At 43.1% G+C, this 19,601-nt stretch overlaps 1 protein-coding gene across 4 annotated transcripts in view; it reads right to left on the bottom strand.

Annotated features, from left to right (window-relative positions):
- The window catches only part of LOC138472494 (collagen alpha-1(XIII) chain-like), a 393,813-nt gene extending 378,834 nt beyond the window's left edge, over positions 1-14,979 (bottom strand). For all 4 annotated transcript variants that reach the window (XM_069610705.1, XM_069610706.1, XM_069610707.1 and 1 more), the window contains exon 1: positions 14,928-14,979. In XM_069610705.1, coding sequence (XP_069466806.1) covers positions 14,928-14,957 — 30 coding nt within the window. In that variant the 5' untranslated portion in view covers positions 14,958-14,979. The remainder of the gene's footprint in view (positions 1-14,927) is intronic.
- Positions 14,980-19,601: the final 4,622 nt, after the last annotated feature.

The raw sequence follows: 19,601 nt of genomic DNA, 5'->3' as shown, positions 1-19,601 counted from the left end.
AGAAATAAATGTTTGACTTTTAGTTGATGTGCTGATCCAAATTGCAAAGAGGTTCACCACATTGTATGATGACAGACCACTTTGTATGATAGCCATAGGATTGGATGTTGGAGGGTGTGTTAAGTAGGTGATAGAGGGCTATCAGGTCAGTAAGCTGACTAATGGTGTGGAGTGGTGTATAGGCAAATATTTGTTGTTACTTTCCCGGTACCAACAATGTCTTCCAAGCTGTTCCGGGAGCTTTTTCTGTGCTAGTCATTGATAGATTGATAGTCATTGCTTATGAAGAAAGTGTTCAGTGGAAAGAAAATAGCCACATGAAAGAGATAAGTCCTCTCTCTATGAGGACCAATGTCGGCCACGGTAGTAAGTGTCGAAAGAAAAGAGAGTTGGGGATATTGCCTGTCCACTGTAGGCTTGGATGCGGCCCACAAAGCACCCCGCTTTACAGAGCCCAGACACCAGACTCAGCCTAGGCCACTTGATGTGCCATGACAGTCCCATTGTTCACTTGCTTCCTGATGCATGGACCCCTCTCCTCACAGAGGACAGCCAGACCGTGGATGAATCACCATCAACACACAGCGAATGTTACCAGCAAAGACGCCTCCGCTCTATAGATGAACATTTCGGCACTATGCCCCATGTAGAACTCCCTCCTCTTCTGTGGATGTTCTGCTGGAAATGAAGGTTGGCTCTCAGCAGCACTGTCACTGGATGGTGCTCAGAAGCAACAGCCCCTAGGTATGCAAGAGCCCATGTTTGATGTATGTGGCAGTATGGCAGCAGGCAAAATGCAGAGCATCAGGGGCAGAGCCAGAAAAATAACATAAGATGCCAGGCATAGCAGGGACCACAGAAGACTCCTGATGCTGCCCACACAGCCCATGCAGGGCCACGACTAGAGGCTACAGATGCCGCTCCCAGGGCCGAAGAAAGACCGCATTATGCAGGCAAGCATCCTAGAGGGAAACAGCGGATGATGCTCGAGGAGCCAAGCGCTCCAGGCTGAGCTCTGCACTCCTGCAATCTGGAGTTTTACTCCATCTAAATCAGAATCCTCATTGTCTGTCAATAGTGAGGTGGCATTTCTAGTGGAAGCGGTGCTTGTGGTGATGAAACGACAAGAACGCTGCAGCAACACCCACGGAAGACAGCACAAGTTCAGAATCTTTTCCCCTCTGCATAACTGAAGGTGTAAAAGAGTCATCTTTCTGAGGGCAGATGCATTACCTTCAGGCTGTCCGAAATAAATTCTAGAAAAAAATATCCCCCTTCCGGCAAACTGTCGTTATAAAGCCTCTTGTGGGATATTTCATTTCACAGGCATCGTGAAATAAAATTGAAAGAGTGGCTTCAAAAGAAGCAGCTAAGACATGATATATAGAAGGACAATATTTGCATTTGGAACACATACACCCACCTAAACAGTCCCTGATGGAAGGGCGATTAATTCATTTTTAAAAACGATGACTTGAAAGGGCTAAGAAATAAGAAAAATGGACGACGCCAAATGTTGGTGAGCACAGAGAGTCGTTACCAGCAGAAGTAAGGAAGCTGTGCCATACATTCAGTAACACTTGGGAGCTGTGCTCTGGGGCCTTGTTTTCGGATTGAGCTGCCACATGCTCGGGAGGATAAAGCAAGTAGAGTCTAGAGGTCATATGAGCAAGTCTACAAAATGGCGCATTCTAATAGGTGCGGCCGAAGGGAAGGAATGCGAGTAGTGCACGTAATAGAGGGCATTCACCTTCCTCGAGAAAATTAACATTGGGAAATGGGAAGGCATTTAACAGTGTAAAAGAACCACTTGAAGTGGATGTACCACTATTACTCGAGATTAGAGAGTGATCCAAGTAATATTTGAAAATATGGTGCCTGGTATAGCACCCAGCTATCTTTCGAGCGACTTTGCAGCACTGTGTCCATAAGCAAAAGTGCAGTAGCTGCAAGACTCACGTATCAGACAGACCAGAGTCAGGTGTGGGGATGAATGCCATCTCGGTTGTACATTGCTTATTTGTTATGACTGGCAGAAATACAGTGATATTGGAGAGATGTGCCACACTGGTACTGCAAGGTAGTCTATGCTGCGATATTGAGCTAAGGCGTGCCATGAGGTGAATAGCGCGCGTGGTAGCCTCTGGCATTGAGGGCATCACATTCACCCATGTGGGGCAAATCCAATCCAATGGTTTATCCAGCCTGCCGATGTGAGGGTTGGAGTCTCATAGTTTTAGGTGTATCTGTGAGTTGTGCGGTGGACAGGCGGTGCTGGAGACAACCAAAAGATCAGGGGCTGTAGCACCCTCAATCCAACCCCCGAGCGACGCCTTTGCTGTAGAGTTTGAGTTGTTAAAAACTGGTTTGCAAATGTGCAGGGTGGACGTGTTTCGAGCACACTGCCATGCAGTTTTAGAAGTCTATGCAAAAAAAGGACGAGCATACTCGTCCCTGGCACTTAAGGGGTTAATATCAAATCTTAGGTTTCATGGACCTCTTAATGCATATGTTAAAGGGGAATATTGTGCGAGGGGTTAACTCTTAAACATGTCATTTGGCTGAAGGCCACACATGCTAGTCTTTCTCATTGTGTAATGTTTTGTGATGTTAATGGATGATTCTTACCCTGTTGGTTATTTGTCTGGCTAAACACGTGTGTATAGGCGCGTTAAAAATGCCATATCATATCATATCATAAAGTAAACAGGTTTGCGCAGATGTGGGAGAGGCTGTGCACTTATCCACACATACACAACGGCTGTTCCTAGATTACACCCATTTCCGAGGCACTTTCCCAGACTTCCTTCCTTCTAGCTGCTCTCCTTCCACAGCAAACATGTGATCTGCATTGAGTCACCAATGACACACTTATTGATATTCTAAGGTGCCTCACCCCCCTATACGTTACATGCCATGCTAATGTTGTGACATCATTTAAAAAAGCTAGGGTGAAACAATTATCACTTTCTGTCATTGATCAACCTCTGGAGTGGAGGGAAGTGTGCCTCTGGGCGGGACAGAGCTGTTTCTCATTAGCAATGTCCATTACACAACCCTTGACAGATAATTGGGGAACCAGATGTTGCAGAGTGTCCAGGCGCCTTGGGTCTCACTTAACCTCGGCCTGCTAGTAGTCCCCCCCTCCAGGACAAGGATGGCCCTCTTCACGAGGCAATCAAAGGAGGAAATCAGAAAGAGGGCAGTAACCTGATCCCCAAACAACGTTGCCAATTAGCAACCAAAAAGACAAGGACACCCATACATGTTCCTTTCAGTAGAAGGTTTCTCGACTTTGCTACTGTCATAATAAAGGTTATGAGGGCTGCGGGTGCCTTGTTTAACACCGAGCCTTCCTGTTGCTAAGAGTTCCTTTGACCTTTCAGTGCTCAGCATATCCGATTGTGGAGTGAACAGTTGCAGTGTCTGCAGAGTGTCTGCTGGTAGCACTCGTGCACTGCACTCGTATCTCTCTACTTCTGAGTACAGCAGCCATTAACAGTAATACTGACATGCGCAATAGACCTTCGAGATTTCCAGGCTGTCAGGGGGATCTAATCCACATTAGGTTGAGTGATTGAATACAGCTACCACTAATGCTTGTGCGCATGCGTTGATGTGCACTTGGCACGTTACTGTTAGTATTGTTTGGTGAGAAGTGCTCTATGAAGATGCCAGTAAGAGAACATGCTAGCGACTTTAGTAGTTCTGGAGGTATATGTTGACAATATTCAATATAAGGTCTTTGTTTTATTTTATTTAATATAAGGTGTATACTATTTCTATTTATTTAGATGCTAACCTGCTGTGTCATCAAGTATTGCCTGTTTCTGATGCATGTTTTGGGTGTTGATTGCAAAGATATACCTATGTGCTGATGTCATTTGTGAAGGTGAGATATGGTTCAACAATATTATGCCTCATGTTAATGTTGGCTTTACATTATATTGTGTTTAGTATTTAACAATATGTAAAGCCTTCATATTGCCAATGTTTAGAGACTTTATATTTGTATGGTTAATAGCCTTGACTTCTCTTAACATGAGTCTTTTCCCACTTATCAAAAAACCCTGCTAACCCAACTCTAAAACCTCAATTTTTCACATACACCTCTCCTACAGAAATTCACATAACTACACCTCTGCAGAGTGTGTACTTCATCACACTGCAACAATATACAAACAACACATAACCCTGCACAACAGCACAAGGGAATCGCACTGACCCGAAAATCGCACCTAAACTCAGTGAACGTGAAAACCGAACTGAAGCTGCCAACAGGACACCACAGCTCTCACTTTCCCATTCCCACTGTACCCTACTAACCCCTGCCACCCACGCTCTGTTTCACACCCTCCTTTTCAGATCCACCAGGGTGCCGGGGCACCACTCCGGGGGTGACAGTGTGCGGTACAAATATCCTTTAACATTAACATACTCTTTAATAAGGGAATATTGGAAGATTTGTATACAGATTTGTGTTAGGTTCAGTGAATCGTCTTCTGCATTTCCTGCTAAATATTTCTTTCCATTGTATATATCATGTTCCATTTTTTCAGACCCTACTGTGCATATAGGTCAGCCCAAGAATTTATTCAGTGGGCCTTTTGTGGAACATTTTTCTTTTCATAGTATGTTTTTCAATCCACTTTATCCCGTTGACTTTACTGGTGCGGACTATCATCTTGTGAGTTTTGCAGATGTTTTCACTTTTGCTGTATATTTTTTCTTTTTTGCTGCCCCAACACCACTGCACATGTACGTTCAGCTCTCCTGCATAGTAGGAGCAGCAGACCATCCTGTGCATTTTGCAGACTATGTTTCATCTCACACCAAGATTTTTATTTAGTTTTTCCTTCAGACTCTACTGAGCTTTTATGGATGCCCCACTGCGTGTTGGGTGTGGCAGATCATCTTGTGAATTTTGTGGGATATTTCATTTCACGGTATTTTTTCTCACGTTTTCTTTTCATGTTGTTCCTTCTATCCCATTGAACATGACTGATTAAGTGTCTGTGCGTTAGTGGCAGTGGATGTGTGTTTTGACCTACATGTTAAGTCAGAATTTCTATTTTTGGGGATTCTAGGATCATTATTTAGGTTCTCCCAACTTTTTGTCAATTTCCTCATGGATTTTCGATGCCTGGTTTGTTTTTGGTGGCCAGAGGGACGTCTCCTGAAGTTCCCCTGGCAATATGTCTCTTTTTACCTTATTTAAGGTATATGGTATTGGGTCACCCTAAGGCGCCCTATCCCAGGTTGCCTCTCAGACTCTAAATTTTTGCCATAGGTTTATTTAATTTGTTTATTTATTGGGCATTTGTAAGTCACTTATTCAGCAAGAATTGAGTTTCAAAGCACCCATTATATTGCCTTACACAGGTTCCAGGGTGTAGTTTGGGGGAGGAAACTTTAGTGATGACTTTTCCTGCAGTGAAAGCCGCATTACTGCATTGGTAGCCCAATGTACTTTTTTGGAAGCCAATATGGTGTAAACTTTTTTTTAAAATCCTGCTCTCTGCCATTTTGTGTCTCACGGCTTTCTTTGTTCATCTTGAACACAAGGAAAATGCAAAATGGCCATTTTGACCCTGTGGGCTCTATGTGAACCACCAATGGTTGCCTCTATATTAGTGATAACTAGTTTAGGCCAGTATAGGTCTCTGGCCTCTCCATCTCATTTACTGCATGGGTTGTTTTGGCTAAATGGCAGTTCCAATGACCACCCAGAATGGTTTGTCATCTGGCCCTTTTCCCACAGCCCGCTTTAGTTGTTGGCTGGTTGGCCTTTGGCCAGTGCCTTCCTTTGTGCAATGGTATTTAGACTTTGTCCTCACCCAGCTTCCCTCTCTTGGTGCTTCGTTTGAGCAATTTGAAGATGGCAGATGCTGAATTGCAGAAGGAATTTTCCTGCTGATTCCCTCTGTTTTTGCCATTTTTAAAGCCCTCACTTGTCAAAACATGTAAATGGGTTGGGCATATCCCATTTTTGGGTTGTTGCCTCTAGAAGTCTAGTCTGGGCTTTCTGAAGACGTTCCCATATTTGCCGAGTCATGCCCTCCACATGGGAACTGTTTTCTGGACCATTTACCATTGCATTATGATGTTTCCTGCCAGGAACTGTGGACTGCTGTTGGCGCCAGAAGGGGCTTGAGTCCTCAACATCCCAACAGTTCATTAGCTTACAGTGTCCCAGGGTGCCTCTAGCCAGTGTCCCTACCCTGGAATTGTTTGCTAATGTGTTGCTTGAATCTTTTGTCTACTAATATGCTGGGGTGCCGTTTTTGCAGGTTTCTACGACTTCCCTGGAGCCTTGCTTGCAGAGTTTTGCACTCCTGATGTGAAGGTCAACATTGTAGGAAGAGCCTTTGTTCCTTTCCTGTATCATTGGGATCATTGTTGGCTCCCTGGGAACCGAATCCTGGAAATCACACACGTAGAAAGGAGCTCTGTACTTACTTGATTGTGTCGTGCTACTGGAGCCATTTTTGTGAAACTGCTGACATGATTACCTATCTTTGGGTTTTTGGATGGGAAAATATTCATGATACCCCTATGGGTCCGTCTGCTCAAGGGTAGTGATTATTTAAGCGTTCTCCTGCTCTTCTGCAATTTGCTTTGGAGCTCTTGGTCCATCCTTTGACCTCAGGAACACTTCTTTTGGGTCTCTTCTGGCCATCCCTGCTCACCACAGAATTTGAACCTGTGCGGTAGATCTGATTTACAGCCACTAAAGCCGGTGGCACATTGATTCCTCTCTCATTATTTCCTAAAGAACCTTTGCTCTGGGGCGTTGTAAAATTGACTCTTGGGTACTTACCTTTCCCTGGATATTTATCCTGGATTCCCCACTGTTTCAGTGAGCTCTAGACCAAGTATTATAATATTGGCACTTGCCTTTGCATTTCCATTCATTTTTGATGTCATGCTGTGCACTTTTCCAATGGGACTGTATTTTTAAGATTGAGACTAATCTTGGGAACTCTGTAAATATGGCCCCCTGAAATGTTTGATTATGGTAACTGTTTCTAAAATGGTCTAATAATTCTTCAAACGGTTTGACCTTGGTTTGAAACTGTTCCCTGCACCCCAGGGCTTTGTTTCCTCATCATATGTGCATTTGCAATATTTTTAATATAAGGCCCTTGGGGGTCAAAATTAAAGTGTAGTATTGTTGCAGACCGTAGGGAGTCTTGGCATATTTTTCCTCACTGGTAAAAGTGTTTGTTGCCCTTTTTCTCCCATCGTCTACCAATAGAACGCGCTCGCTTTAGAAGCAATACGATGTGGAGCAACACAGGTTCAATCCCTGGGTCCGCACTGAGAAACCTCTGGGTATTAAGTGCATTATAAATAACCAGTTATAATTCCAATTATGCAAGAGTCGAAATTGGGATTTGTTCACCCGGAGCAAAAAGCAGCTCCTGGGTATTAGGTATAATCAGTTAGGCAGGAGCGGCCTGTATGGAACCAGGAGCTAATGCATAGTGCTCAGCAAATCTAACTTTGCGCAAGATGCAAACTCTAATGTTTTGTCAATTTTATGTTATTCAATATGCTCTAAATGTCCCTTAGGTGAGTTCTTTATTCTCCTCGATATACATTCTCAAATATACACAGTTAATATCACATAGCTAGGGTTGTATGGCACCACTTTCCACAGGAGCCAAAAGAAGATTCTGGAAGTTGTTGATTTCAAGCTAACCAGGCTCCCCTTGGGTATAACCAGGTGCTAAATAGCTCCCAGATCCTGGTAATTCAGAACCCTGTTATGTGTTAGGTGCTGACCACCAGGTCCATGGCTTTCCAAAGTTGGGTGGTTTCTTTAGGACACTGTACTTAATTGTGCAGGCCCATTGGGGGCTAACATCCTTGCTAGGTTTTCTGGTTCACTTAGTCTCCCACCCCTTGTTATTTTATGCTGGGTGCCTATCTCTGGTTGTGTGCCCACATAGAGACAGTGGGGTTAGGAGAGTCCTTTACTGGCATTGTTTTTTTTTTAAATATACTAGGTTTATTTTTAATACTGTGTATTATTCCTCAAGTTCTTATTTTGACCTGATAGAGCTGAATGTGTGACCTAAATACAGTGTGTATTTTTTAGGTAATCAGTGTGGTGTACTTTCTAGAGCTATTTTTATGGACTAATGGTACCTTTGTGCCAGGTCAGCCTGTTATCCATACCTGAGTGTTAAGCCATGCTACCTTCTGTCTATTTTAGTCAGTTGTGTTAGCCACCCATTAGGGTTAGTGGTTGAAGTGCCTTCAAAAGAAGTTGGTATAAAAACTGCCTTACATAAAGAAATATCCATACTTAGTTTGGCTTTGAGAAGTGTGAGTGTGTATATTGGAGGCTGTGGATTTTTTTTATGTGTTTGGCAGAATATTGTGAATTTTATCTTGTTTCTCTCATCCTAACAAGCATGACTTCCTAGGTGGGGTCGAAGCGGACAGTTTGCATGTCTATTGGGGCTCTGAATGTGTTTGTGCATTTTAAAGAATATTTTTAATTTAGCTGTATATTTTGAATTTCTATTTTTCCCTTTTGACCCTTCAACCCTACTGTGCATGACTGATATGGGGTGTTTGTGTTGAGGATTGTGCATGTTTTTGGGTGTTTTACAGTATATTTTTCCTTCCCTTTTGGCTGTACAGAGACACATGTATGCTTTTTTCGGTGAAACATGTGTGTGTGTATGGGGGTGTAGACGTTTCTCTATATTTTGTGGAGTCGTTTTTATTTCACAGACAGTTTTTTGCTTTATTGTATCATGTCCACCGTAGTATGCATTAACACGGCTGCACTTTTGGGTGGGTTAGGGCTGCACATGATTTTGTGTGTTAGGCTGAATAGTTTTAATTTTGGAGTATTATTTTCATTTTTTATTATACCTCTGACTCTACTTTGAATGTACAGTGTCCTTTTTGCAAGCTTTGCGTGGCAGCTTGTACGGTTTCTGTAATGTGTTTTAATTTTATGGTATATTTTTCATGTTGTTTTGTCCCTCCAACCCTACTGTGCATGATTGATATGGGCTGTCTGTGTGTGCACATGAGTGTGTGTGTCTATGTTGAGGGCTGCCGATGTGTATGTGTGTTTTGTGGTATATTTGTCATTCCTTTTCATTTCCCACTCCTACAGTGCATGTAGGGAAATATTGATACACATTATTGGCCTTAGAATGTGTATGCGTGTGTCTGTATGTGTATTAGGGACTGCATGTGTTTACCTTTCAGAATATGTTTGCTTTAACTGATTATTGTTTCGGTTTTTACCTCTAATAATAGTGCACATGTTTAGGTGGGTGTTTGTGGGTGTGTATTGTGGTGCTGGATGAGCTACCTTTTCATTTTGCTACATATTTTTTATTTGGTTTTGTCCATCTGACTGTACTCCAAATGTCAGGTGCCCCTACTGCATTCTTGGCGTGGCAGGTCATCCTCTGCATTTTGCATAATATATTTAATTTCACAGTATATTTCTCATTTTATTGTGTCCCTCCGACCCTATTGTACATGACCAGTTAGATTATTATGTGTGATTGCGCTGGTGTGTGTGTGTCTGGTTTGGGGGCTGCAGAGGTTTTTGTATGTTTTGTGGAATATTTATATTCCTTTTTGACCCCCTCCTCAACTGTACATATACAAAAAATATAGCTACATGTTTTTGGCCTCAGAAAGTGTGAAAGTGTGTCTATGTGTGTGTGTGTGCGGGGCATGTACATGTTCTTGTATATTTCACAGACTAGTTTGTATAATTTGTTGCATGTGGTTCACCGCCCGTCAGTATGGACGGATGGTGTACCTACTGATGTTTGATGTGACAGATCAATGTATGCATTTTGTTTAGTCACTCCAACCCTGCTGCTCATAATTAAGTAGTTCATATCTTTTGGGGGCTGCAGATATTTCTGTGCATTTTGCGACCAGTATTTCTCCTCACTGTGCTCCGGACTACTGCACGTGTCCAGAAATACCAATCTTTTTATTTTTTGGACCGTACAAGTGAATATCTTAAGTTTGGCTGATCTAATTTCCATAATGTTATGGCAGGCACTACTTCAGCCTCCGTCCTATTTGAGTGCCAAATATATCCCAAAATAATGTAACAACATGTTTCAGATCTCATGGGTTAAGAAGTGCATTGTTTGCACTCTATGGAAAGCCCATGAAAAATATAGATTTTTTTCAATAATCAGTTTCTTTTTATTTAAAAATGTTATTTATAGCACGTGATAGTGAACAAACGCACGAGGGCTCTGTGTAAAACTATACACGTATAATAATAAAAGAATAAAAAACACACAGGATAACACAACACAACAATAAATTCAGCAGAAACACAAAATAATAATAAGACCTCAACTAGTAAAGCGAAGCAATTAATACACAGAATTCCGTAACCATATTTTCAAGCCGCCTTGAATTTCAAATACTCTGCAATCATAAATAACTTAGCTGGCAAAGCATTCCAACAAAAAACGGCGGCACCTGTGAATTATCTTTTTTATAGAAAGTACACATTTAAATTGAGGAACTTCTAATAAAAATTCATCATGGCTGGAAAGACATCTAGAGACCCCAGAGATCTTCAATTGATCAGCCAAGTAAGAAGGGCTCTGAAAGTGAACAGTTTTATATGTAATGCATACTAGTTTAAAACCAATTCTAGCATGAAATGGTAGCTAATGAAGAGTCTTTAAAATTGGGGTCACATGATCATACTTCTTGGGGACCTAAATTAGGCAAGCTGTAGCATGAAAAGCAACTTTTAATGTAGCCAAACTAGATCGGAGAAGGCCTATTAAAATAGAGGTGCCAACATCTATCCGGGATAAAACCAGACACTGAACAATGTAGCAATGTTCTCCCATTCAGTGTTTTGACAGTTCTGGTAGCAGAAACACAACTATGTAAATCCCTAGGATGAATAGGAATCACATGCGATAGTGCATTTCTCAGTGTTATTCACAATCATTGACCAAAGAATTCTACAGCAAATGCTCCCAACATGGATTGCACAACACTTGATTCCGTCTTCATGATTGATCTTTGTCGGCCAGATACAAAGCATCTCAAGACAATACACAGTTCAATTCAGGAGCCCCATGCTTCCATGCAGTTATCAAACTTGTTTAAAATGTAGTTTATCTATTTGGAAATAAATTAGCCAACCATGACATTGCAAAATAAGTACTTACTCTTCTTGGGTACCTCGAATGACAAGTGACCGTGAGCCATTCTAGCAATTATGGATAGGTGGGTATTGCCACCTTCCTGAGGCTTTAGTGCACCAAAACAGACTATCTGGGAGTTTACTCCCATCCTATGAAATTGCACATGTAAACATACAGCCCTCTCAGAATAGAGAATCACGTATCTTTATCGCAATATAAAGTCTCTGCTATTTTGCTTGGGCACTCACCATTATTCGTCAAACACCTCTCCTTCAAGGCACACATAGCTAAGAAACTCAGACAGCTTGGTATCAGCTTTCCCTCCAGTGGAAAGTCAAGCCCTTCCTCCCTCCAGAGAGCTTTAGATCCACTGTTCAAGCACTGGTTCTAGCCTACCTGAATGGAGGCAATGCCTTCCTTGAAGGCCTCCCGTCATCCTCCTTTGTGCCCCTGACAAGTGTTTTACACACAGCTTCATGCCTCATGAAGCATCTACGCAGATAGGACCACATCAGCCCGGACCTCATTGACCTTTACTGGCTCCCACTGCACACACAAATCACCTTCAAGTCTCGCTGCATCATATGCAAGGCAGTCACCCTCAAGTCATCTAGCTACCTCGCACAGAAACTCAGCATCTCCGATGAAAGTGCACCAACCAGAAGCAAGGACATGTGCAAGCTGTAAATCTGCCACTGCAAACAGAAAAGGACCAGAAAACACGCCTCTCTGCCTACGCCGCAGACTATGGAACCTCCTCTCCGTCAGCATCAGACTCACCCTCCCGCAGCGACAATTTGGAAAAGAACTCAAGACTCACCTCTTCAGGGAGTCTCTCTTCCTCAACACCTAGGCTATCCCGTCACCCCCTCAAGCCACCTGTCTCAATAGATGCCGTCTGCCCCTCCTCTCTGACACTCTGTATCCTAACCCCGCTGCATATCTGTTCTGTTTTTACCTTTGAAAAGCGCTCTGTTATGCATCTGTTCTGTTGTGTACCTCTGTAAAGCTCTCCGTTGTGTATCTGTATTGGTGTACACCTCTACAAAGCAATCTGCTGCTTCTCAAAGCTAGGTCCACGCTCAATAAATATAATAATAATAATAATAATAATAATAATAATAATAATAATAATAATAATAACCTTGACACCATATCAAATGATGGGTACACATATCTTGACCAACACCTCCCTTCAAATACATTCAGGTCATACCTCTACAACAATTGCATCACACAAGACATCATGGACCTCTTCTATCCGGACGAAGGGTATGGAATCCCAGTCAGCCTCCCTAAATATCAACAAGGTTTACTTCAAGGTGGCTGGCTGGCTTCACTTTGCTTCCTAAGGACAAATCACTTGTTTGGCTCTAGTGACTCACACATGTCCCTCTACCAAGAAGTAGTGACATAATCAGGTGACATAATGGAAATATGTTTGGACCCTATTGCTGAAAACTTGAGAAGACAATGATCAAATATATCTCCTGCAGATTCAAATATACATATCTCCTGCAGGTCAAACATATCTCCTGCAGATCCAAATATACATATCTTCTGCAGGTCAAACATATCTCCTGCAGATCCAAATATACATGTCTCCTGCAGGTCAAACATATCTCCTGCAGATCCAAATATACATATCTCCTGTAGATCAAACAAATCTTCTGCGTTTCTAAATATACATATCTCCTGTAGATCAAACAAATCTTCTGCGTTTCTAAATATACATATCTCCTGTAGATCAAACAAATCAATAAGACAATAACAATATGAGTAACGCTTGAAAAGAGCACCAAGATCTAAATGTGCACTGTGCCTGAAAATGCAGACACAGTCAACATATGGGCAGCAGTTTGGTGAGTGGATGCGCTACATGCATGATATAGCATATCTCTCTAAGTATTTCGAACAAACCCAAAGTGGAGAGCAATTGCCACCATTGTGAGGCATCCCCGACAATATGCAGATCCCCACTAAAATCCCCAATGGTATAACTTTGAAGATCTAATAAGTGCAGCATGCAAGTGTAAAGCTCAGTAGATAGAGTATAATACCTCACCGACACCCCAAGTCCAACCTATGGTTCCCCTCCCCTGTCTATAAGCCTGATACGAGCAAAAATGACCTGAAATGTGAACAATGCCCCTGGTCCCCAGGAGCAAAGTAGGTCACCATATGACTGCTCTAAAAATATCAGCAGAGAGCTTAATAAAAGCAGAGCGATAAAATCTCCCCTTCACATAGACAAATGAGGATCACCATCAGCAAAAACCATGAATCTTCAACTCTTATCTTCATCAACTGCAGGTCTAACAGGAATCAGTTCCAAAAACTCATGTGCCTTCTCAGTATTGCAAAAAATATCTTCTGTGTTTTTCCAGATACTTTAATTTTAGCAGGTCAAATTAGTCCACCTTTCACGCCAGGTGAGGAACGATTTCTTGAGAGTATTTAATATTTTCCTTCACTTCTCTTTCACAGTTGTTATTTTTGGAAAAAATACGAATTTTGTATTATTGGTGGGTCCTCTTTGCATTAACCACTTTCAAAATTCTTTATCTCTGGCACCTTCTACTGTAATGAGGAGTATTGGCCCCACCACTGTATGTTTCAGTATTCTAGTGATTGGTGTCTTGATCCTGCACTACTTGTTTACCTAGATAGAATGCCTCATAACCTCTAGATCAAGGAGCTCCAGAAGCCAACCAGAAGCAAAGGAGATCAGATTGCCACCTTCTCTGCTAGTGGGACAGCAAATCACGCTCATCTTTTTAGCCGACATGACATTCTCAGTATATTCAGGCCTGGTTTCCAATGCCCCGTTTCCCTCAATTACTGCTGCCATCAGTTTTCCCAACTGCTTCACTGCAAGCATGGCTTTAGCAAATTGACAATCCAGCTCAGTGGTTTTCTTTTCCAGAATGGACGTTCGAGACTCCATTTGGGCCACACTCTCACTTCATTTGGCAAATTTTCCTTCCAGGACTGACTCTGTCTCCTTGATCCCCCACAGCTCAGCCACTATAGGGGCCCTTGAGGGAGATAGAGTAGCAAGGTGTACTCTTTCCAAACCTATAGGTAAAAGTGGAGGAGTAAGAGGGCTACTATGCCAGCCCACGCAACTCAGTGGGAAGTAGGATTGTAAGCCCAGGCCACCGAGGTAAAGGTTTGTGCTGCTATAAATGTATATTTATGGTATTCATGCACGTAGCATAGCTGCTAAGTGCCTCGATGTCATGTGAGACACCTTTAGCCTGTCCCAGTTTTGTACATTGCCTGCTGGGACTTATAGGCCCATAGGCTCAATGGGAAAATTGAAGCTACAAGTTCCAGAAGGCAATGTGCACAACCTGGACTGGATGACAGCATCACAAAGGAGACCGGGCCGTTTACCAGCTATGCTATGTTCATATATACACCAAGATATTGCAATGGAAATGCAAAATTTAATTCAATTAGCATAAACAGATGCGTTTGTGTAGAGCATTTTATCAAACAATTAGAAAATGCAAATCGATTTGAAAATGTGCTATGCTATGAGTTGCAGTAGGTTTTCCTTACAGTATTTTGAGTTCATTGTATATATTTCAGAGCAGTAAAAATCCCTTATTCAGAAAAACAACCTGATAATACAAGTATGGTTGACGTAGGGATTAAGGAGAGACGCTGCCCATTAGATCATTATTTTGTCAAATTCACAGGCACAAGATTTCATGCACTTAGAAATGTGAAGGCTGCACTTACAGGAGGCCCACGAGGGCCTATGATGGACATGCCAGGTTCTCCTGGGGCTCCCTGCAGGGATACAGAAAGGTGGAGAAAGGAAAAGAGAAGGTGAGAATAAAAGATAACAAAGACAAGCCCATCTTGAAAGAAAGTCCTGAATATCAAGAGGGGTGGTGGTTGGAGAAAGAGTATGTGAGAGAAAGAGAGAGAGAGCGGGAAGCACGACAAAGATAGGCGAACAAGGCAGAGAGACAGAGCAAGCGGGAGAGAGAGAGCCAGCGAGAAGAGGGTAACACTCGAACCAGAGAGAGGCGGCAATGTGAGAGAATGGAGAGTGACTAGGGAGTACATGAGGAACAGAGGTAGAAGGATGTGAGGATGGAGAAGTGTGAAATAAAGACAAGTACAAGATACACATAGAGATAGTGAAAGGTGAGAACAAAGAAAGATGATCGAGGTGAAAGAAAGTTTGAGTTTAATAGAGACACAGTGACAATGAGAAAGACAAGGAGAACGAGCTAGAAAGAGGGAGACAGAGAGATAGGACAGAAAGAGAGAGATAGAGAGAGAGAGAGAGAGAGACAGAGAGAAACCAAATCCATCTGGTAATTAAGGCGACAGTCAGGTGAAACAGTTGAAAACTTCAGACACAATGTGATTTGAAATTGAAAGCAGGGCAAAGAGATGCAGTTAAAAGAAATCTAAGTAATACTGTCAGTTTCACACTAAGAAATGAGATTTAAAATAGATAGATGCAAAGAGTAACTCAGACAGCTGAAAGTTAAAGGTGTGTAAGCAAAGCTAAGTCCCCAGACCTCAAGGATTTGAAAACATGTAGGTTGGAAACTTGATTGAGAGAGTGGGTGTTGGGGAGAGAGCGGGTGATAGAAAGAGAGTAAGAGAGAGACAGAAAGAAAGAGGGTGAAGGTGAGAAAGACTGTGGGTGATGGAGTGATAGAATGTAGTCAATGGCAAGGCAGAGAAAGCATGTGTGATGGAGAGAGAGAGAGTGGGTGATGGGGAGGCATGAGGAGTTGGGGTGAAGGGATAATGGAGAGATAAGAAGGGTGATGGAGAGTGTGGGGATGATATGCGGTTAAGGGGGTGATGTTTGATTGGGGAGTAGGCCCTAGATGTGCGCCTTTGCCTTAAAACTCTGGGGGCCCAATTCACTTTTACACCAGTGTAAAGTCACTTTGCACTGCAAAAATACACATGAATCAGGCTGTTTGTTGGCAGTGCAAAGTCAGTGCAAGTCACTTTGCACCATGCTAAGGTTCCATGAATCAGGCTCAGAATCTTTTGAGAAATGCCCACACGTTACATACAGTACAGATAAGCAGGAGGTAAAGATTGGCACCTCTTTTTCCATACCTTTCATGCCCCCGGCCAAAAGAAATGCGGTTTTGCAACATCAAGTCCACATTCATATATTATCTATAGCCTTTTTAGAGATACAGCCATGCGAAGACTTACACCTTTATGTTGTCTTAGCTAAACCTCGAAACAAACCATCATTCCTCATCTTTCATACAAAGCCACTCAGCCCTGTTAGACCAGCCCTAATGGCTGTTGGCATTGTCCCAGAGTTCTGCCACTTGAATGTTAAGGTCCCGCCTTGGACACACAGGGGCGTACTGGAAAGAAAGCCATCATGCAGGCAGTACTGTGGAACCCAATGTGAATATAAAAGACAATTGAGGGCAAGCAAGTGTTCATGAATTACAATCCACACTTTTAGGGAACACTTACAGAAGTTGTAGCTTCTCCAGCCCGAGAGAATGTATCGGGAGCATGCCAGATACCTCACAATTCAGGACGTTTGCAAGAGGGATCTCTTCAAGCAAGCTCACAATGACCCGCCTCTCCGTTCAGCCCCCCTGTTATTCTGACCTGACTCTTTGTTTGTGCCCTTTTCCCATTCTGCATCTTATTAACATGGCAGGGAAGTGCACTGAAGTGAGCCCAAGACTGCATAGGTGCTCTGCAAATTAATGTATAACAGGATGTCATAATGCAAACCTACTACACACATAACTATTTATCTTCTTTTGAATTAGCCTGCTGAAAAATAGTGGGAGGTTTAGAATGTATAACACTCAACCCAGGTGCATCCGACTGATTCATAGTGGATCCCCTAAGAGCAGTCTTGATGGACAGACTGCAGTCTGCCAAAATCTCTGTATGGAAAAGGCAGAGCATGGAGGGTTTCCAGTGCGCATGTTCCAGTCCTATTCGGACAGTTCTTTGGTACAAGGCTGCCATTGACGTGATGCGAGAAAACACATCAGAACTTACAGAAACACAGCCTGTTCGAAGCCATTTAAACATTCATCCCTGCCCAAACACATGAATAGTGTGAGCCGCGGGCCTGGCTGGACGCTTATGCTGCACCTAAACATCACACGACGAATGACAGCCAAGGTTCCATTCACTGGTGAGCTGGACCTGAATACGACTCACAGAGCCCAAGCCGTGCCCTTTATTAGATGATCACGGAGAGCCCAGAAGCATCTCCACTGGTCGATACCTCCGCAATGTCTCATTTCACAAGCAGCTTTCTCTGGAGCCACATCTCCACTGTAACACCCATACCACTTCTACTTTATGTTTAAGTAACCCCCCTCTCCCTCCCTATCTGCACATTACATACATAGTACCCCTTGGGCCTCATTACAGAAATGGGCCTCCGCAGAATGCCTTGCAGTAGCCCTTCTACCTCCGGACAGCCTAGCGGCCTAGCAGTACCATGCTGAGGTTCCTGCACCAGTAAAAACACTATCACTGGAAACCTATGCTCGGTACAGCTGCCTGGAGTGGATTGGATGGGGTAATATTAGCATGGGCCGCCCCCCCCCATGGTAATTTGCCACCACTCTACAGCATCACCAGCTTTGACATTCTAGTTTGGTACTATGAAGCTGGCATTCAATGGAGCAAATCTGTCAAATGTAAGGGAAGCAAAGTAGAGGCCTAAAACTGGCCATATTTTGTGAGTAGCACTTGCAAGTCTTAAAGAGACCCTTGTCATGCCAGTGATTGTGCTACAAAAGTCCTTTCCCTGGGAGAGTCACGCACCCCCTCTCCTGTCAGAGGTATTTCTGCCTGGCAGTCCGTAGGCTAGCCAGATGGAAATTGGTGGGCAGGGAGTAAAACAGGCCTTTTTTACTGCCTATAGAGTGATAGAGTGCACTTACTTCTTGTAAACCCACTGTGCCCAGGCTTTACTACCCAGTGAGAGTGATTACTGTCCATCTTTTCTGACAAATGTATTAAGCAATAAGGGCCTGCGTGTCTTCTGCAAATTATTCTTATAGCAGTCTCTACACAATCCTGGTAGCTGTCTCTATCCTTATCGCTCAATAGCCTCCACAGCTGGACACAATGATGCAAGCCTTAGGAGTTCCATTAAGAAAGTGAGGAAATTAAGTTAAATTATTCCTCAACAAGAGGAATGGTGAAGATAGCCCAGGCCAAAGAAGACCCCTCTCTTTCACAGTTGGAGCACTAAGACATCACCTTCAGGCTTGATCGCCAGGTCCATTCACCTGAATGTCTTTCTCAAGGACAACCAGCTTCTAGGGCAATCAGAAGACTGCTGCCCTGGAAGGGACAGCACATGTGGGCAGGGTTAGTGTCCAGACATTTGAAATACTTCCCACAGCACTACTCGTCTTTATTGAGGTGCCAGGCTGCCCCCAACTGTCTTGATTCCCCTTTGGGTCTCCGAGCTTCTCTTCATTTGCTACTTTAGTCTATTTGGGCCGGTGTCATGCTTTGATCATGCAGAGCAAGGGAGCAAATGGACCATGAACCTGCAGCTGGACGTATTTGTCCTTCACGAGAAATACGTAGGCAAAGGAAAAATGCATTTGAACTCATACTGATTTTTCCTGCCATTTTTCCCAACATCCAGTTTCACAAGGAGCCCAGGCAAAGTGTCTAATCGTTGTGAGACTTAATCCAGAGACAACCCTGTCAAAAGCTTCAGGTTTATATCTTCGAGTTTCTGATTTGGAAACCAGAAAGCCATCCAATCGTCAACATTTGGATCACGCGCTCGATGCGTGCAGGGACATTAGATCATGGCTAAGAGACGCAAGGATCCACCCAACTTTCTTATTAGCAGAGAGCTGACGCGTTATGTAGGAAACATGATCGTTTGTAGAGTTGAAGAGCGGTGTTGCGAGTCACTGTGCTGTTTGGCTGACTTACTCGCTACAGTTGCTTGATGAGCTGCAGGGCATGAGCATTGAGTTGGCACCTAAGCTGTGCCTGGAGATGAATGTGAATGGGTGGAATGGTCTCCATTGCCCATTCCATTAAAAAAATGGGTATACGGAGATTGCTTTAATTATGGTGAAAATTAATAATTCCTTTTACAAAAATGTACTATTGCTTCATCGGGCAAGCCCGATAGACTGAAGATTTAGCAAACATTAGTCAAGATAATTATTAAATCGGAACACGATTTAAGAAATTGGCTTCTACTGTTTTTTTTCAGTGACACGAGCAGTTCGGGGCATTGTAAACACTCACCTGCCTGTCTAAGGAGATGTCTGTTATGAACTGAGATGGATGGATGCCTAACAGGGTACTGGGTTCAGGGAGGAATGCCTGCTTTAATAATGAATATAACAACGTGGATAGTTTTGCATGCAGGTTTGAGGTCGGATTCACTTGTTGAGCAGG

Source organism: Ambystoma mexicanum, chromosome 8, assembly GCF_040938575.1.
Source record: "Ambystoma mexicanum isolate Mex_15411 chromosome 8, UKY_AmexF1_1, whole genome shotgun sequence".
Taxonomy (NCBI): domain Eukaryota; kingdom Metazoa; phylum Chordata; class Amphibia; order Caudata; family Ambystomatidae; genus Ambystoma; species Ambystoma mexicanum.
This window is presented reverse-complemented; position numbering and strand designations above follow the sequence as displayed.